This window comes from Felis catus, chromosome E2 (assembly GCF_018350175.1).
Source record: "Felis catus isolate Fca126 chromosome E2, F.catus_Fca126_mat1.0, whole genome shotgun sequence".
NCBI lineage: Eukaryota > Metazoa > Chordata > Mammalia > Carnivora > Felidae > Felis > Felis catus.
This window is the reverse complement of record NC_058382.1, coordinates 16270827-16292949: the sequence shown is the minus strand read 5'-3', so window position 1 is coordinate 16292949 and position 22123 is coordinate 16270827. Positions and strand designations below refer to the sequence as shown.

Genomic DNA, 22123 nt, shown 5'->3' with positions numbered 1-22123 from the left:
CAACCCCCAAATAATCCATTTAAAAAATAGGCAGAAGACATAAACAGACATTTCTCCAAAGAACATATACAGATGGCCAACAGACACATAAAAAGATGCTCATCATCACTCATGATCAGGGAAATGCAATGGAAACTACAATGAGATATCATTTCTTACACCTGTCAGGATGGCTAAAATCAACAGCACAAGAAACAACAGGTGTTGGCAAAGATGTGGAGAAAAAGGATACCTCATGCACTGTTGGGAATGCACACTGTTGCAGCTACTGTGGAAAACAGTATGGAGCTTCCTCAAAAAGTTAAATATAGAACTACCTTATGGTCCAGCAATTGCATTACTGGGTGTTTATCAAGAATACAAAAACACTAATTCAAAAGGATACATGCACCCCTATGTTTATAGCAGCATTATTCACAATAACCAAATTATGGAAGCAGCCCAAATGTTCATTGATTGATGAATGATAAAGACAATGTGGTATATATATACAACGGAATATTATTCAGTCATAAAAAAGAATGAAACCTTACCATTTGCAATGACATGGATAGAGTTAGATAGTCTTATGCTAAGTGGAATAAGTCAGACAAAGACAAATACCATATAACTCATTCATGTGGAATTTAAGAAACCAAACAAGCAAAGAGGAAAAAAGAGAGAAAAAGAGACAAACCAAGAAATAGACTTAAATACAGAGAACTGATGGTTACTGGGGGTAAGGGGGGGTTGGAGGATGGGTTAAATAGGTGATGGGGATTAAGCAGTGCACTTGTGATGAGCACCGGGTGATGTATGAAATTTTTGAATCATTATACTGTACACCTGAAACTAATACAACATGATATGTTAACTAACTAGAATTAAAATAAAAACTTTAAAAAAAGAATGCCTGCTATCACTACTTTAGTTCATACTGTACTGGAGATCTAAGATAGGGCAATAGGAAAAAGAAATTAAAGGTATAAGAATTTAAAATGATTCACAGATAGCCTGCCCATAGAAAAAAAATCCAAAGAAATCTAAAAACTATTAGCATTAATGAGAAAGCTTGGCAGCATTGCTGGATATAAGGTCAATGTATAAAAGTTAAGTTCATTTTAAAACATGAGCAACAAATAAAAATATATATATAATATTTTAACATAGTAACAAAACTAAGATGCCTAGGAATTATTCTAACGGAAGATATGCATGGCCTTTATGAAGAAAATTATAAAACATACCAAAGGAAAATTTAAAACCTAAATAAATGGAGAGAGAAACTACAGAATAAAAAATTTACAAATAGAAAAATTTACAAAACTGATATAGAGTATAAGTAAAATTTCAGTCAAAAGCCAATCACTTTTTTTTGTTGTTTTCTGGTGGAAATTGACAAGTTGGCTCTAAACTATTCAGATGGCCAATGGGCAAAGAAGAAATTCTGAAGAACATAAAACAAGGTGTAGGGGACTTGCCCTAACAGATATGCTGTTCTTTTTTTTTTTTTTAATATTTATTTATTTATTTTGAGAGAGAGGGAGAGTGTACATGAGTAGGGGAGGGACAGGGAGAGAGAGAGAGAGAGAGAGAGAGAGAGAGAGAGAGAGAGAGAGAGAGAATCCCAAGCAGACTCCATGCTCAGCATAGAGCCAGACATGGGGCTCCATCCCGCGAATTGTAAGATCACCACTTGAGCTGAAACCAAGAGTCAGACGCTTAGCTGACTGAGCCACGCAGGTGCTCCAGATATCCCATCTTATAATAAAGTATTTTAATTAAGAAAGTGTGGTACTGGCATAAGGAAACAGAGATCAATGAAATGGAATAGAGCTCAAAATCAGACCCATAAATATACTATAATCCGATACATTAAGATGCTTAGTCAGTTAAGCATTTGATTCTTGATTTTGACTCAAGTCATGTAACATTCTGAACAATGATCAAAGAGAGCTCATTTCTTCAATAACTCTAGGACATTTGGTTTTCCACTAAGGCACAGAAATTAAATTCTTACTTCAATCTCAAAAATCAATTTCAGTTGATTCAAGCCCTAAATATGAAAGGAAAATCTTTAGAAGACAATTTGAGAATATCTATATGATTTTAGAATACAAAGTTTACTTAAAACAAAATACCAAAATCAAAAATATAAACTACAAGCATATATATAAAAGACAACCTTCCCCAAAATGAGCAAAAGACTTGAGCAGGCACCTCACAAAAGTGGAAATCCAAATCCAAAAGATGCCCAATTTATTTTGTAATCAAAGAAATTCAGATGGCAAGTATAGCAGATAATATTTCACACTCATCAAATTGGCAAAAAAATGTTTAATTGGTCAAGTTTGAGTATAGAGCAGTGAGTACTCTCACACACAACTATGAGAAATGTAAATTAATACAAGCACTTTGGAAAGTAAATAGCATTATTTAGTAAATTCCTGGCTATGTTCTCTACACAAACTCCAGCATTTGTACACCAATAGTCACGTATAAGGTTCACAGCAGTTAACATTTATAATAGCACAAAATGAAAACAACTCAAATGACCTTCAATGGATAAATTATGGTTTACATGGTGGAATACATTACATTTGAGCAGACAAAAATTCAGGAAACCATAGCTACTAAAATTAACAGATAAATCTCAGGAATATAATTTTGAGTTTAAAAAAAGTCAGAATTACATGCATAATATATTTCCACATGTAAAAAGTTGAAAACACAAAAATATAATATTTTGTTTAGGAGTATATGGTATACTAAAGAAAAGGCAAGAATGGGGCGCCTGGGTGGCTTAGTCAGTTAAGTGTCCAATTCTTGATTTCTACTCAAGTCATGATCTCACAGTTGTGAAATCAAGCCCTGAATAGTGCTCAAGCTGGGCATGGAGCCTGCTTAAAATTCTCTCTCTCGCTCTCCCTCTGCCCCTCCCCCATGCTCTGTCTCAATCTCTCTCTCTCTTTCAAAAACAAAAAAAGAAAAGAAAAAGAAAGAAAGAAAATGCAAGAAAAGATAACAAAATTGTAGAAAAATGGTTTCTCCTGTGAGGGTTGGGGATGGATCATAGGTGGAGAATAGTATACCATTAGGCAGGGGCCCTCATGAGTCTATAATAACATTGACAATTTTCTATTTCTTTTTTTTTTTTTTAAAGATTTTATTTTTTTTTTACTGAGCCAGTCAGGTGCCGCAACAATTTTCTATTTCTTAAGCTAAGAAGTATGTACCTGGGTTTTTGTTCTATTAATATTTAAGCTATATACATATATTAATATACATTCCTGTATGATTTATTTAATAATAATTAATAAATAAAATTTAACCATATATTCCTTGAAACTACAGTTCCACATCAAATATTTTTCTTAAAAAACTGAACAAGGACATAAAAGACTGGAGAGAGGTAGCGGGGGGTGAGGTGAGTTGGGGAGTGGTAGTGACAAGAGATGTTTACAATGTCCCTAATTTTCTTTTGAACTTTAGTCCTCCATTTTACCTTAATGCTTCCTATGTCTATCTAAAAATCCTTCCTTTTTTTTTAAGTTTTTATTTAATTTAAGAGAGACGGAGACAGTGTGAGCAGGGGAGGGACAGAGAGAGAGAGAGAGGGAGAGAATCCTAAGCAGGTTCCTCACTGCTAGCACAGAGCCTGATGTGGGGCTCAAACCCACAAAACCAAGAGATCATGACCCCAGCCAAAACCAATAGTTGGAAGCTCAACAGACTGAGCCACCCAGGTGCCCCTAAAAATCCTTCCTATGCCACAACCCTAAACTCTTTAGTCTCTTCTCTCTGAAATGGTTTCTAGCTTCTGACCTGTGTTTTTGTTGTTGTTTTTAATTTGTTTTTATTTCTATTTCTATTTTTTATTTTTTGAGAGTCAGAGACAGAGCACAAGTGGGGTTGGGGCAGAGAGAGAGAGACAGAATCCGAAGCAGGCTCCAGGTTCTGAGCTGTCAGCACAGAGCCCAAGGTGGGGCTTGAACTCCCTGGCTGTGAGATTATGACCTGAGCCAAAGTTGGATGCTTAACCAAATGAGCCATCCAGGTGTTCCTGACCTGTGTTTTTGTTAGAGACCATCATCTTCTCAGTTACCCAGGTTCCTTGGCCTCTCACCTTTTTGTCTGATCGTCCTTATACCAGCTTTCTTTTCAAATATGCTATTTATAGTTAATACTGTATCTCTGCTACTAGTCTATCAATTGTTTGATTACTTATACAAATATGTAGCGCTCTAACATCTTGCATGTACTTTGTTTAAAAATTCAGTAAATGTTGGAGCACCTGGGTGACTCGGTCGGTTAAGCATCTGACTTCAGCTCAGGTCATGATCTCACGGTCTGTGAGTTCCAGCCCTGTGTCAGGCTCTGTGGTGATAGCACACAGCCTGGAGGCTACTTCAGATTCTGTGTTTCCATCTCTCTCTGCCCCTCCCCCCTCAAAATAAACAGTAAAAAAAAATTTTAATTCAATAAATGTTGATGAAACAATGAATGAACTGACCACTGAGAGAAAAATGAGGCATTTGGAGATTCACTACTGCTACAGCAATAGCAAGTAACAGCCTTTGAGTTCACAGTATGAGACAGGAACTCTTCAATTACTTTAAAAGAATTATCCTATTTTATAGAAAGGTTAAGTAACTTGCCCAAAATTTTACTGCCCCTAAGTGTCAAGATCTGAACATGGCACTTGAGTTACAGGTGTCTGTAAAGTTCAAAAGCTTATCAGGTTAGGAAAAGATTTTTCGAAGACTGGAAGAGTTCTTAGAAAGGAGAGAGCAAAGTATTAAAGGAGAGATAGTTAAGAATAACAAATTCAGGCGGTGCCTGGCTCAGCTGGTTAAACATCAACTCTTGATTTTGGCTCAGGCCATGATCTCACAGTTTGCGAGATCAAGCCCTGTGTCAGGCTCTGTGCTGACAGGGTGGAGCCTACTTGGGATTCTCTCTCCCTCTCTCTGGCCACTGTGCCCCCCCCCCCCCGGGTCTCGCTCTCTCTCTCCCTCTCTCTCAAAATAAATAAATAAACATTAAAAGGAAGAAAAACAAATTTGTGAGAATGCTCTAAAAGGTCCCAGTGTCTAGTAAAACCTAGAACATCCAAGAACATGCCACCAAAGAAGAATGAAGGGGTGACACCTCTATGTCCAGCAGAGCTGTCACCTGCAGAGGTTTTTGCCTGCCTATTTCTATTTCCTCTTCACTCACCTGAGCACAAGCCTTTGGCCAGCTCTCTTGTCACCATCCAGGGCTCTTTCCCTTGTTCCAATAATAATATCACACTTGGCTTAGAAAAGCAAAGTCCTGCATATATGAAAAGAAACAATTTGGTCATGCTGTGATATCCCAGAACTCATAACCAATCCTTTGATTAACGGGGAAGAGGGAGCTTACAGTAAGTTGGAGACAAATGTGTAAAGACATGTGTTCAAAGTACAAGAAAGCTAAAGCTTCCAACACAGATTAATAATAGACCCATCCACTGGCAACTCCACAAATATTAAACCATTACTTTGGCACAGCAACAGATATTCTGCCAACCACTGAGGATGCTATCCAAAGATTCATAATGGTGGTAGCAAAGAGGCCCTTATGAGTAGAAACTCAATTTTGGAAGAAATATTCTTACCTAGGGACACCAAGATCCTATAATTCTCCAACATCACATTACTGTACAGATGCCTTTGAGAAGAATTTAGACAATCCCACTCTTCTCTGGAGAAGTCTACAGCCACATCTCTGAAGGTCACCAACTCCTGAAATGAAATCAATAAATGAAGTGAAATAAGTTCATCTGTTAACATACTCACTTTATTTGTTCTGCCCCAAGCATACTGGGCTCTCCTTTATATTACATCCTCAACTATATGTCAAGCATGTTCCCCCTCAGGCCTTTTGTACTTCTCAGATCGTTCTGTATAAAAATAGCAAACTCTTACCCCTGTTCCCCATTTCCTAGCCCTCCTTTATTGTTCTCCATGGCACTTAATTATTTTGTTATCGTCTGCCCCAACCTCCACTGACATGTGAAGTCCATAAAGGTAGAGTACATTTTTGCTTTGCTCACTGCTATATCCCTAGTTATAGAAGAGTATTTGGCACACATGAGGCATTCAAATATTTGCTGGATAAATTGAATTAAAGAATGGTTTGAAAAGTTGAAGAAACTATGAAAGGATCAAAAATGAGACGAGAAAGTGCTTGCTATATCTCTGAAAATTGTGCTAGACCAAGCAGAGAAAATCACCAGTTCCATTAAAATTCAAATACTTTGGGGTGCCTGGGTGGCTCAGTCAGTTAGGTGTCTGACTTCGGCTCAGGTCATGATCTCACGGTTCATGAGTTTGAGCCCTGCATTGGGTTCTGTGCTGACAGCTCAGAGCCTGGAGCCTGCTTCGGATTCTGTGTCTCCCTCTCTCTCTGCCCCTCCCCTGCTCACACTCTGTCCTTCTCTCTCAAAAATACATAAACATTAAAAATTTTTTTTTTTATCGAAGGAAACAATCAGCAAAACTAAAAGGCAACCAATAGAATGGGAGAAGATATTTGCAAACGACATATCAGATAAAGGGTTAGTACCCAAAATCTATAAAGAACTTATCAAACTCAACACCCAAAAAACAAATAATCCAGTGAAGAAATGGGCAGAAGACATGAATAGGCACTTCTCCAAAGAAGACATCCAGATGGCCAACCAACACATGAAAAAATGCTCAACATCACTCATCATCAGGGAAATAAAGAACAAAACCACAATGGGATACCACCTCACACCTGTCAGAATGGCTAACATTAACAACTCAGGCAACAACAGATCTTGGCGAGGATGTGGAGAAAGAGGATCTCTTTTGCATTGCTGGTGGGGATGCAAGGTGGTGCAGCCACTCTGGAAAACAGTATGGAGGTTCCTCAAAAAATTAAAAATAGAACTACCCTACAATTGCTCTACTAGGTATTTATCCAAGGGATACAGGTATACTGTTTCAAAGGGGTACATGCACCCCAATGTTTATAGTAGCACTAACGACAATAGCCAAAGTATGGAAAGAGCCCAAATGTTCATTGATGGATGAATGGATAAAGAAGATGTGGTATATATATACAATGGAGTATTACTCAGCAATCAAAAAGAATGAAATCTTGCCATTTGCAACTATGTGGATGGGACTGGAGGGTATTATGCTAAGTGAAATTAGACAGAGAAAGACAAATATCATATGACTTCACTCATATAAAGACTTTAAGATACAAAACAGATGAACATAATGGAAGGGAAGCAAAAATAATATAAAAACAGGGAGGGGGACAAAACATAAGAGACTCTTAAATATGGAGAACAAACAGAGGGTTATTGGAGGGGTTTTGGGAGGGGGGATGGATTAAATGGGTCAGGGGCATTAAGTAATCTACTCCTGAAATCATTGTTGCACTATATGCTAACTAATTTGGATGTAAATTTAAAAAATAAAATTAAAGAAAAATTTTATTTCAAATACTTTAATCCAGAGTACTTAAAATTTTGTGCAAAGAAATGGGTGTTCTGCTTATAATACTGGTTCTACCTACAGGGCCTGGGCAAAGTTCTTAAAAACTTGGGCTATGCTATGATTAAGCTGGATTCTGGATTTCTAGATGTCTATAATGTGACCACCTGCTGATGAAAACTAACATATGTGTTTGTGTGCATGTATGCATACATTTATATATAGGTAACTATATATTACAAAATTAAAAGAGGTGAATCTGTCAAGGCAAGAAAATATTTATTGGGCATTTGATAAAATTTTGTCATAGTTAAACTGTCTCTACAGAATAAAAATTATTGAAGTATTTTACAACACTCAATAAGGTTTTTCTTATTTAATTATATGAAGTAGATTGTGAGTTTCTTCATCTCTGCTCTACCAACAATAACATCCCTCATATGTTACATATATGCTTCCAAAAACGTTTTCCTTACCTTATATAAATATATATAATAAATGTATAACTATTTTTAATATATGACATACATGTTTTCAAGGATTCTGTTTTTTATTATTTTTTTATTTTAGAGAGAGAGGGAGAGAGGTGGGAGAGAGAAGGAGGGAGGGAGGTGGAGAGAGGGAGAGAGAGAAAGAGGGGGAGAGAAACTTAAGCAGGCTCCACAGTCAGCGTGGAGCCCAACACGGCTCGATCCCACAACCCTGGGATCATGACCTGAGCCGAAATTAATAGACGCTCAACCAACTGAGACACCCAGAAGGTACCCCTCAATGATTATTTTGATGAAATTTAATGAAAATAATGACAATGTCAATATAATGAGCTTAAAGTATTACTGTCAAATATTTGACCTCTAACAAATAATCTCTCAAAATATTTGACCTCTATATATACAATGGAATATTATTCAGCCATAAAATGGAATGAAATCTTGCCATTTGCAGCAACATGATAGATCTAGAGAGTATAATACTAAGCAAAATAAGCCAGTCAGAGAAAGACAAATACCATATGATTTCACTCATATGTGAAATTTAAGAAACAAAGCAAATGAACAAAGGGAAAAAGACAAACCAGAAAACATTTTATTTTATTTTATTTTATTTTATTTTATTTTATTTTATTTTAATCCAAGTTAGTTAACATATAGCATAATAATGATTTCAGGAGTAAAATTCAGTGATTTATCACCTACATAGAACACTCAGTGCTCATCCCAACAAATGCCTTCCTTAATGCCCATCACCCATTTAGCCTGTCCCTCCACCCAACACCCCTCCAGCAACCCTCAGTTTGTTCTCTGTATTTAAGAGTCTCTTAAGGAAAAACAGATTCTTAAATATAGAAAACAAAAAGATGGTTACCAGGGGAAAGGTGTGGGAGGTAGGTGAAATAGATGAAGGGGATTAGGAGTGCACTTGTCTTGATGAGCACTGAGTAATGTGCGGAACTGTTGGATCACTATATTGTACACCTGAAACTAAGCACTGGAAGTTAACTACACTGCAATTAAAAAAAATAAATAAATGAAAATAAATAAATTTAACCTCTAACCAAATACATGTGGTTTCAAAATCCATTCATAATTATAATCAAGCCAGTATGAAGAAAGTCAACAGTTCCCTTCACCTTTTTGCCTTCATAGAAACATGGCTCCCACCTGAGAGGACCTACTACTTCCCCTGAAGCCCTGTCATGTGGTGACTGTTTTATCTCCCACACTCCTTGTACCACAGCACCCGGAGACCTCTTTGCTCCTTAAATTTGTTTCTAGACCATTACCCCTCCCACCTACCTAAAAGCCACCTAGTTTTAAACATTCATGAAATCAGACTCTATCATCCCTGTTTTAGTTACCTACCAATTCCTGGTAGATACCAATAGTCTGTCATTCCTTTAACACCTCAGCACCTGACTCACTGTCACTCTCTCCAGCACTACTCCTATCATATATAATCTTTGGTCATTTCAATATCTATATAAATAATCCTCCCAACATCCAGGGCTCTCAGCTGTGTCGCTTCTCTCCTCCAGTAGTCTTGTCTTCCACACTTGTATAGTCATTCACTTCTATTGCCATGCCCCAGACTTTGTCATTACCAATAAGTAGCAAACCCTCCATAATCTCAACTCTCCTACCCTGACTTCTTCCTCCTATATTCCAACTTTTGCCCTCTAGTAACCCAATTAGGAAAATTCTCTGACCCCACTGGAACCTACAAATCACGTTCTACTTACCGCATTTTCAATGTTTCTCAACCCCACATTCCCTCACTTCCTACCACAACCATTTGTTATGGATATACCCTCAGTTTCCCTGCCCTTAGTCACCTGGTTAAACCACAGCCATCTCTCAGAATACTCTACTTCTGTACCCTGAACAGCTGAACTTTGCTGGAGAAAGTCACACCAATCATGCTATCTCGTCTCACTTTAAATTCATGACACTAACTTCAAGTGGACCAAAATGCTACCTATATGATACATTTCTCTAGTCCATTCATTTCCCCACTCTCCTAAATGACCATTACATACGTTTTCCTCTCTCCTCAAGTCTTCAATATCTCCTTCCTCATCCTTACTAGTGATCTTGCTGTTTCACTAGAAAAACCGAAAGCTATTCAAAGAGAATTTCCAGAAACTCCTACAACATCTACACATATTTCTGCATCTGTCCTACATACTCTAACTTGCTCCTATTACTACTCTATATGAACAGCCACTCTCCTAATAAAGGCCAACCCTTCCACTTGTCCACTAGACCTCAGCTCCTCTCACCTACTCAAGCAGTGTTCCGTCACTTCCCTCTTTGCTTCTCTTCATCTTCAAATTTCCCTTTCTACTGAATCTTGAACATCAGCATACAGATATAAACCCATCTTTAAAAAACCTTGTTGTTGGGGCACCTGGGTGGCTCAATTGGTTGAGTAACCAACTCTTGGTTTTAGCTCAGGTCGTGATCCCATGGTCATGGGATAAAGCCCACACTGCGCTCCATGCTGAACATGAAGTCCGTTTGGGATTCGCTCTCTCCTCTCTCTCAACCCCTCCCCAACTCACTTGCACATGTACACTCTCTCTCTCTCTCTCAAATAAACATTAAAAATTACAGTTCAAATTAAAAACCTTGTTGACCAGTTTATCCTTCAGATACCACCCATCTCTCTTACATCCTTACAGCTAAATTATTTGAAAGAGTTGCTATATTTTCCATTATTTCTATTCCTGCAAGAATCACATAACGGAACATGTGTAACAGAATCACTTTGACTGCTTTGTTGAGAATAGACTAAAAGAAGGGTGGAAGCAGCCAGAAAAGTTAGAAGACTATAGCAGTAATCTAGGTAGGAGATGACAGTTCAGACCAGAATGGAAGCAGCAGTGGTAGTAAAAGTCGTCAACCTCTGGATACATTTTGAACATAGAACAAATAGAACTTCACGATTGGAAGACTTTTAAGTTGAGCATCTGAGATAAGGAAGTATGTGAGAGTTTCCTAATTGGTTTCCCTGTTTCTATCCTTGTTCCATTCGGTTAATTCTCAATTGTAGCCAGAGTGATTTTATTAAATGAGAGTTAGATATGTCACTTCTATGCCCGCAAACTTACAGTGGCTTGTTTCACCAAGTTTGAGACGTTTGAGTTTGACATTATCTACTATATAACCAAGTGAAGATACTAAGTCTAGTTGGTTGGATATAGAAGTCTGGATTTCAGGAGAGAGGACTGGGCTGTATATAATTTGGTGGTTGTCAGCATATAGATGGCATTTAAAGCCATAAGACAGACTGAGATCTCCAAAGGAGTGAGTGTAGATAGAGAAAAGAAGATAGAGGACCAAAGACTAAGTAAGTGCTGAATAAAACAATGTTGAGTGAATGAATGTTTGGACAGAGACTAATGAAGAAGTTGGTCTGTATCTTGGGGAACAGCATTCCAGGCAGAGGAAATAGCAAGTGCCAAGGTCATGAGTTAAGAAGGTACTCAGCAAAAAAAAAAAAAAAAAAGAATGTACTCCGTTCACTACAAGGAAGCTAGCTAGTGTGGCTAGAACTGAGTAGGTGAGTTGCAGAGTGACAAAATGAGGTCAGAAGGATAGTCAGGGACCAGATTATGTATGGTCTTGCAGGCCAAGGCAAGGACTTCAGCATGTATCCTGAATGAGGTGGGAATCAACTGCTGGAGAGTTTTAATAAGTGACATGAGATTAGTTACCCAGTAAAGTGTCAGCATAAGCAAAGTTAATGTCTGCTTTGACATCTGAAGAGCAGGAAAATCATTCAGGAAATAGAAAACACCAACTCACCTGGTACATGGCTTTAAGAAGTCCAACAGCCATTCTTTCCTCTTCTTGGCTCTTCTCTTGGGAAATGGCAGTGTCCTTGGATGACTGAGATGGGGAAAAGAACAAGAAAAGGTAGTGTTTCCCTATAGCATCCAGAATCACCAGCCTAGAATTTTTCGGCTTCTCTTTCCTCTGTTATACCCTTCCTTCCAATAGAAAGAAAGCATACTGGAGACCTAGAAATTTGTTTGCATACAAGTTAGCCATGCCTAAATCACTTCCTTATTATTTTAACAGTAGATTTTCTGGATTTTTACAAATAAAGACTCTGAGGAATGTAATCATTTACATAAAGGCACACAACTAATGACTAACTGTACCAAGATCAAATAAAGGTCTTCTTGACTCCACACTCTCTCTCCTCTCCAATAGACCAGTGGTTCTGAAAGTTGGTGGCACACCGGCATCACCTGGCTGGCTTCATAGTCTCAATCGGTCCCCCACATACTCATTCTTAAAAACTATAGCGCCAACCACCATCTGCTGACACAGAACAGTCAGCGGCCACGACCGTCACGCTCTCCCAAAGCTTGAAGTCTCAAACACTAGAGTATCGCAACCGACGTTCACACTCACAACCCCAGTCACAAAGAGGCCGAGGGTACTGGAACAAACGGGGGACACAATACCCTCCACCCCCCACCCCCCTTACAGTCTCACTCTGTAGCATCAACTATCGACTCACTCGCACCCACAGTCACAGATACGACGTGCACAGGCACATCGGATGACAGTCTCACACTGTATGACAACCAACCACGATCTCGCACCTATAGTCACGCCGAGGGCCCGGAAACCGACGACCGGGTGACCCACAAGCCATTCCTCAGCCCATTCCCTACCTGCAGAAGTAACTGCGGGAAGATCCCGTCTCCGCCCTGAATGCTCAGGCAATCTCTACCCCGGCCCACCTCCGGCCCTAAGAGTCTGATGGAACCCACCCCCGCGGGCCCGGAAAGAAGCTACTGGGCCTCCGGAGGACACAAAGGGGCCGCCGGCCCAGTAATCGCAGGGGCCACTGGGAAATGTAGTCCGGACCAGAAAAGGCGGCGCTGCAGAGTCCGACTACACTGGCGTGTCTCCGCTGGGGGATTCGTAACACCGCCCTTCTGCCCTGGGTCCTCCCACGCTGACTTCTTCCTGGCCCTACAGTGGGAGCCCAGATCTCACTTCGGAGCCTGGGTCCGCCACGGGAACGGGGTAGAGTGTCAACTAGATGGCCTACGATTGAAGTGCGCAGACACGAGTGCTCCGTCCACCTCTCTTGGCAACCAGGCGCAGAACTTAGAGTCGCGGAGCAGCCGCAGGCGGTGCGGTTCGGGAGCGCGCGCCCACACAAACGGAGTGAGGGGCGAGCACCTACAGTTGTGCTGGGGTACCCGAAAAAGTGTGTGGGACAGGGAGGGCAGGGAGTAGAGTGCGCAGGTCCCGACTTCCCTAGAGCGTTTCAGCTTCGGAAATGGTTACCTCGAAGATCGGAGGTAAGGGGTCGGGGTATAAAGTATTTGTGATTTGGTGATGATGGGTGTGAATGTGTCCTCCCTTCCTAAAATGGCTCTTCTAGCGGGTGTCTTCCAAGTTCTCTTATTCTGTCCATTCAGATACAAATGTCACATCTCCAAAAATGCCTTCCCTGATCACACCACTCTGACCACTTTAATCTGACTCTATACTCCCTTAGAATGGTGTTTAAATTTGAACAAGTTCTGTAACCTGGCTAATTTTGTGAGTGGTGCCACGACCCTCTGATTCTGTCATTGTGTGTACGTGTAAAACCCTAGGTGTTGGGGCGGGCATGCTGTTTTTCTGTGACCATGTGTGAGATTGTGTTGTGTGTGAGAATGTGCTATAATAGAAAGGGACTGCCTGGTGTAAAGTGGAGTAGAAGTGTGATATAATATTGTGTGTGGACAGATCCTGAGGATTATACTAGTGGATGTGGATGGTGTGTGGAATTTTTCCTTGTGGTATCAAATTAGAAAGCACCTAGTGGGTGCCAGATGCTCTTGGAGGTGCTGGGATAGACATAAACAAAATAAACTTTTAAAAATAGCAAATAGAGGGGCTCCTGGGTGGCTCAGTCAGTTGAGCATCTGACTTTGGCTCAGGTCATGATCTCATGGGTGTGGGTTCAAGCCCAGCATCAGGCTCTGTGCTGACAGCTTGCTCAGAGCCTGAAGCCTGCTTCAGATTCTGTGTCTCCTTCTCTCTCTGCCCCAACCCTGCTCATGCTCTGTCTCTGTCTCTAAAAAATAAATGTAAAAAAATATATATTAATACAAAAATAAAGATGAAAATAGCAAATAGAAAGTGAGTAGAAGGGTAACCTCAAGAGGCTTAATACATGTGTAATTTTGTTTTAATGTTTACTTATTTTGATAGAGAGGGCAGGGAGGGGCAGAGAGAGAGGGAGAGAGAGAGAATCCCAAGCAGACTCCATGCTACCAGTGCAGAACCATGAAACCATGAGCCCCTAACTGTGAAACCAAGAACTGTGAAACTATGACCTGAGCTGAAACCAAGAGTTGGATGCTTAACTGAGCTACCCATGGGTCCCTACATGTATAATTGAGTAACAGAAATCTGGATCCAGGGACGCCTGGGTGGTTCAGTTGGTTAAGCATCCGACTTTGGCTCAGGTCATGATCTCACGGTTTATGAGTTCAAGCCCCGCATCGGGCTCTCTGCTGCCAGCGTCGAGCCCGCCTCGGGTCCTCTGTCCCCCTCTCTTTCTGCCCTTCCCCCACTTGTACTCACTCGCTCTCAAAAATAAATAAACATTTAAAAACAAAAATCTGGGGGCACCTGGATGGCTCAGTCGGTTAAGCATCAGACTTTGGCTCAGGTCATGATCTTGCAGCTCAGGGGTTCAAGCCCCACCTCAGGCTCTGTGCTGATAGCTGGGAGTCTGGATCCTGCTTCGGATTCTGTCTGTCTCTCTCTGTGTCCCTCTCCCGCTCACACTCTGTCTCTCTCTCAAAAATAAATGCACATTAAAAAAAAATTTTTTTTAAATAAATAAAAATCTGGATCTACACAAGGAATGAAGAGCATCAGAGATAATAACTACTGGGTAAATATGTAAGACTTTTTTTTATATTATTTAAATCTTGTCCAAAGATAAATTATTGTTTAAACAAAAATATAAACAATGTAGTTTAGGATGTGAATGTAAATCATATGACAACAATTGCACAAAGACCAAGAGAAGTAAATGGAAATAAACTATTGGAAGTTTCCTCCGTTCTGTGTGAAGTAATATCACTTGAACAAACACTATAAGTGAAAGATGTATACTCTAAGTCCTATAGCAACTACTAAACTAATAAAACAAAAAGTTATAGCTAATAATTCAACAAGGGAGATAGAATGGAATCATAAATTATCATAAATCACTCAATCCAAAAGAAGTCAGATAGAGAAAGGAACAAAAAACAGATGGGAAACAAATTGCAAGACAGAAGGTTTGTATCAATAATCATATTAAATATAATTTATCTGAAAATCCAATTAAGAGGCAACAGAGTATCATAGGGGATAAAAAAGCAAGACTCAACCATATACTGCCTATGAGAAACTGAATTTAACTCCACCAATAGGTTAAAGGTACAAGGATGGAAAAAGATACACCATGCTAATGCTGTGTAGAGAAAGCTGGAATGACCTTGGATTTGGCAATGGATTCTTAGATGCGACACCAAAAGCACAAGCAACCAAAGAAAAAAAGAGGTCTATCAGACTTCACCAAAATGAAAAACAGGGGTGCCTGGGTGGCTCAGTGAGTTAAACGTCCAACTCTTGATTTGGGCTCAGGTCATGATCTCACAGTTTGTGGGTTGGAGCCCCGTGTCTGGCTCTGTGCTGACAGCTCAGAGCCTGTGTCTCCCTCTCACTCTCTGCCCTTCTTCCACTTGCGCTCTGTCTTTGTCTCTCAAAAATGAATAAATATTAAAAAAAATTTAAAGAAAAAAGTCTGGCAATTCTTCAAAAGCTTAGCATAGTTTACCATATGACCCAGCAATTCCACTCCCAAAGGCAGTGATAGCAAGAACTTGAACAGATACTTGTATTCTAATGTTCATTATAGCATTATTCAAAATAGCCACTATGTGGAAACAACCCATGTCCATCAACAGATAAATTGACGAACAAAATGTAGTATATATATGCAATGGAATGTTATTCAGCCATAAAAAGGAATAAAGTTCTGATAATATGGTATGAATCTTGAAAAAATTATGCAAAGTGAACTGAACCTACACAAAGGACAAATATTGTATTCTGCTTATATGAAATATTTGGATTAGACAAATTCATAGAGAAAGAAAATAAGAGGTTACCAGGGGATGTGGGGAGGGAGAAATTGAGAGTTGATTGCCTAGTGTGTTTAGTGACTACAGAGTCTTCATTTAAGTTGATAACAATTTTGGGGGCGCCTGGGTGGCTTAGTCGGTTAAGTGGCTGACTTCGGCTCAGGTCATGATCTCATGGTCCGTGAGTTGGAGCCCCACATCAGGCTCTGTGCTGATAGCTCGGAGCCTGCAGCCTGGAGCCTGGAGCCTGCTTCTGTTTCTGTGTCTCCCTCTCTCTGCCCCTCCCCCATTCGCGCTCTGTCTCTCTCTGCCTTTCAAAAATGAATGTTAAAAAAAAAAAAGTTGATAACAATTTTGGAAATAGATAGTATTGGTGATTGTACAACACTGTGAATATACTTAATGCCACTGAATTGTACACATAAAAAATTCTTAAAATGACAAATTTTGTGTTATACATTATATGGTCATATAAAAATTTAATAATGTAACATACCACAAATGGAAGTGTATACTTTAAATGGGTGGATTGTATGACATGTGAGTTATATCTCAATAAAGCTATTAAAAAAAGAAAACTGGAGTAGGTGTATTGATATCTACAAGGAAGATTTCAGAACAAACAATAGGGATAAAGTTAATTTCATAATAATACAGTGGTCTGCTCATCAAGAGGAAATAACAATTGTAAATGTTTAATGCACCTAACAATAGTTTCAAAATACATGAAACAACAACTGATAAAACTAAGAGAAAATCCACAGTGGTAAGTCAGAGATTCCAATACCACTCTCAGTAAGTAAGCTAAAACACAGAAGATTTGGAAAACACTGTCATTGAGCTAATTGATATTTACAGAGCAAAACCAAAAATAGCAAAAAAATACTCATTTTTTTCAAGTGTACCTGGAGCATTTACAAAGGTAGAACATATACTGGACCAGAAAACAAGCCTCTTTCCACAATGAAACTGAATTAGAAATCAGTAACTGAAAAATATATGGGTAATTCTCTAATATTTGGAAACATATACATTAAAATATTTTTAATGTTTATTTTTGAGAGCATGCAAGCAGGGGAGGGGGGGCAGAGAGAGGGGGGAAAGAAGAACCAAAGCAGGCTCTGTACTGACTGGCAGCAGACAGCCCCATGTGGGGCTCAAACTCAAGAGCCACAAGATCATGACCTGAGCCAAAGTCAGAATTCAGATGCTTAACCAACTGAGCCACCAAGGCACCCCAGAAACATATACATTTCAAAATAACCCATGGGTTGAAGAAGAAATCAAAAAGGAAATTAGAAAGTATTTTGAACCAAAAGAAAATGAAAACTATATAAAAATTATGGAAGGCCACTGAAGCAGTATTCAGGGAGAAATTTATAGAAACAAATACTATATTAGCAAAGAAGAAATCAAAGTCTCAAATCAATGACTTTTCCATTTTGACATACTAGAAAAAGAAGAGCAAATAAAACACAATGTAAGTAAAACAAAGGAAATGATGAAGATCAGAGCAGAAATTAGTGAAATAGAAAACCGGCAAATAAATCAATGGAACCAAAAAGTGGTTCTTTGAGATTAATAAATATGATAAAACTAGCCAGACTGATGAGGTAGGAAAGGGAAATAACATAAACTACCCATATCAGGAATGAGAGAAGTGACATCTCTACAGATTCTACAAATATTAAAAGGAAAACAAAGTATATCATACCAACCTTAATCCAGTAAACACAGAGCCTGCTTCAGGTCCCTGGTCCCCTTGTCTCTCTGCCCCTCCCCTGCTCGCTCTCTCTCTCAAGAAAATAAATAAATATTAAAAAAAAAAAAACCCTCCCTGCCAGTTTCCTTTCCTTCTTCTTGCAAACCATTTGCAGACTTTCTTGGGAAGCCTGTCCTGCTTTTCCTAGGAAGCTTCATTATGTGAGTAATAAAACTTTTCTTACCCTCTTGGTGTGTGTATGGCATCAAGAGTCTCAACACCCCACCCAAATTTTGTGGGTGGTACCTGCATACTGGAAAATTAATGGGTATCACAATTCACAACAGATAGGAAAAGGTACCAATGTCTTTTTTCACAGGTGACATAATCATTTAATGTAGAAAATCCCATGGAACCTCCAAAATTCTAGTAGAAACACTAAGCGACTTTAGCAAATTAATAGGTTCCAAGATCAAGGTACAAAAATCAATTGTGTCTTTATATGAAATACAAGGTACAATCAGAAATTGGCAAGGAACAATTGGAAAGTGAAATTTTTAAAAATTCCATTTAAAATAGTATCAAAAACTGTGAAATACTTAGGGGTAAATCTGACAAAAGATTTCATTTTATGTCAAAAACTACAAAATATTGCTGAGAGACATGAATGAAGATCTAAATAAATGGAGATATATACTATGTTCATGGGTCATGCAATTCACCATTTGAAAGATGGCACTTCTCCCCTGATTGATCTGTATTTTCAACACAATCTCAATCAAAATCCCAGATAGTTTTTTTTTTCATTTGTGCTTTTGGTATACATTGACAAATTCCTTCTAAAATCCTTCCTACGTGTTTACCTAAAAGAAATGAAAATTTATGTTCACACAAAAAACTGTACATGAATGTGTACAGCAGCTTTGTTATAACAGCCAAAAGTTGGAAACAACTCATGTTCTTCAGTGAGTGATTGACTAAACAATGTGTGGTATATCCACATGGAATACCACTTGGTAATAAAAATGAATTACTTACACATGTAAAAACATTTATGAATCTCCAGGGAATTATGCTGCATGAAAAAGCCAATGCCTAAATTACACATTATATCATTCCATTTATATAATATTCTTGAAAGGTAAAATTACAGAGATGGGAGAACAGATTAGGGTTGTGGGGCCTTAAACAGGGGGCTGTGGGCAGGAAGGAAGTGGGTGCGGTTAAAAAGAACACATGAACTATCTTTGTGATGATGTAAATATTCTAAGCCTTCACTGTATCAATGTAAATATCCAGGTTGTGACACTATATATAATTTTGGAAGATGTTACTTACCATTGGAGGAAACTGGATAAAGGGCACACAGGATCTCTGAATTATGCAAATCTAGAATTATCTTAAAATAAAAAATTAATATTAAAAGCTAGGCCAAAAAAGAAAATATATTCTAAGGTGGTAGACCAAAATCCAACTACATTAAATGTAATTCACTAAATATGTCAAATTAAAGGTTAAGATTGTCATTATTGATCTTAAAATAATGCTGTTTAATAACAGACATGCTTTAAAAATAAAACAGGTTAAAAACAAAAGGATAGAGATAAACCATGCACTAACCAAAAGGATGGTGAAACTATAGTAATATCAAAATAGACCAAGAATTAAAAAAAAAAGCCATTATTATAAAGAGTAAACTCCAACAGGACTGATCCAACAGGAAATTATTACAATTCAAACAACTCAAAATGTATACCATCCAATAAGAGAGCTTCAAAATATATAAGGCAAAGTTAACAAATAAAAGGAGATCTAGACAAATCTCCAAGTATAAAAAATCAGGAAGCTGGATGGACATAGAACACCCAATTCTGTTCTTTTATCATCTCTTAACAAAATGATAAGCAAAAATAATTCTTACAGCAGACAGGAAAAAATTTACTATTGGTAAAGACAAACAAAACTCATTTGGAGGGCACGTTCCTTTTATGTAGTGTTTGGGAGTTTCTTGTCCCTTCCCAGACCAATTCATACGCTCTGAAACAGCGCCCAATATCATCTAGTGAAAGGAAGACATCCTAGAGGTACCATAGTCCTACGGGCTTTATATAGCTTCATGGTAAGCTTATGAGTCAGTAGCCTCTCTGATAATCTCCAACAACTACAAGTTCCCGATATTTAGCATGCTGTAGTCTGCAGCATTTTGTTCTCATTGCCAGCCTATCATAGCAGAAAAGCATTGGGCTAGTGTTTTCAGAGGCATTTTCTCCATTTTAGTCTCTTCTGCAAAATTACTGCAGAGTCTTCAACTTTCATTGTCAATGGTTTATTTCTTCTCAAGTCAGAGCCTGACCCATATGAAATGCTGAAAAAAAAAGGAAAAATCTTTAGGGCAGTAGTGGAGTAACAGAATAAAAAAGCATGGGTGTTTCAGTTACATGGATTCACAAACGTTTAAAATTCCTCCCATTTAATATCTTGGTGACTGTGGTTTATAAACGGAACCTTGTAAGTTTCAATATTGTAACAGGCTCGAGTCCGAAAAGCAGAAACACACAAAGAATTGACAAAAGCACACAGTATGTGAAAAAAACTGCAGGGTCAGAATCAAATGGTCACAAGAACATACAACGCGACCATTGTCATACAAATGGTCGCAAATTCGCAAGACCCTCAGTCACTGCACCTGAGAGTCTCTGGACTCCATAGACGCCCTATCACCAGGTCCACGGCCTAAATCTGCCACACACGGTGACACAACACCACTCCCCTCTTCTGCCTGCCAGGAACTTGAGGGTCAAGCTGGTCCATCTCGTCTCGCCACAGGCCCCTGACTTTTCCCAGTCTTCACCCGGCTGAAGTCCGTGTGGGGCCCGGACAAGACGGAACTAAACCCACTCAGCGGAGCTTCCTTCACGTATTAGGCACCGTAACACCGGGAAACCGGCGACCCAGCCAACCGTAAGAAGGCAGGCACTTTGCGCAGAAAATAGACTTGGCCGTGAAGGCCTCTGGGAAATGTAGTCCTCGGCCGAAAAGTTGCTAACCTTTTCAGATTCTTTTCAACACCAAGTTGCACTTCCAGGCTCCTAGTGGAGTGCCGGGCTCAAGTGAAGCAGCTGCAGCAAAACTGTTGAGCCTCCAGGGCAGATCTTGGCGCCCTTAAACGCAGCGGTACGCTAATTACCGCTACTCGCCAACAAGAAAGCCGGCCCGCCCCCACCCCCGTGAGCCGCGGGGGCCTCTGGGAAGTGTTGTCCGGCGTCTAACGGACCGAGGCTCGTGCTGCCCTCAGTCACAGCCAACGCTGACCTTACAGGAGCCTCCGACTCAGCCCGCAGGGGTTGTGCCACTTGGGCGGCATTGAGTTGTGGGATTGGGCCTGTATCCGCGGGCTCCTTGGTGAGTCCTCGGGAGGCCTCGCGCTCTGAGCCCTGGACCCTTTGTGCTGGTTGGGAGTAGGGGCCTGCGGACCCCGTGCCTGCGTGCTGGAGGAGGATGCCGGCAGGGCTGTGCAGGTGCGGGTGGTTCCCTGCGGCCGTGGGAGTGGCGCGTGATGGAACTGTTTGCCAGACATTTGTGACTGAGTGTGGCCGTGAGAACGTGTGTGTAAGCGGATTTTGTGGGTGTGCTTTTCCTTTTACGTTTCAGTATGAATATGGGTGCGAACGTGCGTGATTGTGGGATCGTGAGTGAATGATAAACTCGGTGGATGAAAGGTAGAGCACGGTTGTGTGTGTAGGTTTGTGCGACTGTTTGTATCAGTGCCTCATTTCTTTGGTTATGGTAATTGGAAATGTGTTTTTATGTGAGATATCGATAGCCCCAACACTTGGTATTTATTTACGTTAAATTTTATTTTTGTGTATCAGCCTCGTTGTTTGTGTGCGTACCAACTTCATGCTCCTTGCCCCCGACTCCCCGCCCCAAGTCGCAAAATACAGAAAAGGTCATGGAAAACAACATTCATAATTCTGCCAGCCACCGTCGAAATTTACTTCTCATCTTTTCACTCCTCTGTGAATACATTCATGCATTGCTATATTATTCTATATGTCCATAATAGCTAAGAAATTGGTATCACACTACACATACAGTTCTGTAACCTGCCTTTGTCATTTAACAATACACAATATCTTCCCATTTAAACATTTACAAATGTATGTCGTCATTTTAAAGTTTTTCATGCTCTACAGTTTAATACATTTACCCCTGTTGATGGGTAATTTGTTTTTTCCAATTTCTTGCCATTATGAACAATGTGTTTATCACAACTAGTTGTCATAT

At 39.5% G+C, this 22123-nt stretch overlaps 2 protein-coding genes across 10 annotated transcripts in view; one reads left to right on the top strand and one right to left on the bottom strand.

The window, feature by feature from the left end:
- ZNF570 (zinc finger protein 570) overlaps positions 1-21050 on the bottom strand; it is a 39381-nt gene extending 18331 nt beyond the window's left edge. The window contains exons 1-6 of one of the 9 annotated variants that reach the window (XM_045045470.1): positions 20884-21050; positions 19925-20201; positions 19175-19186; positions 11783-11866; positions 5621-5747; positions 5200-5295 (exon numbers count right to left, since the gene is read on the bottom strand). In XM_045045470.1, the coding sequence (XP_044901405.1) occupies positions 5200-5295; positions 5621-5747; positions 11783-11866; positions 19175-19186; positions 19925-19954 (349 nt within the window). In that variant the 5' untranslated portion in view covers positions 19955-20201; positions 20884-21050. The other 8 variants (XM_045045473.1, XM_045045472.1, XM_023245449.2 and 5 more) reach the window with 8 other exon arrangements.
- Positions 21051-21081: 31 nt separating this feature from the next.
- Positions 21082-22123, top strand: part of ZNF569 (zinc finger protein 569) — a 35572-nt gene continuing 34530 nt past the window's right edge. Inside the window, exon 1 of the mRNA XM_006941321.5 lies at positions 21082-21238. The gene's annotated coding sequence lies outside the window, so the exon portion shown is untranslated. The remainder of the gene's footprint in view (positions 21239-22123) is intronic.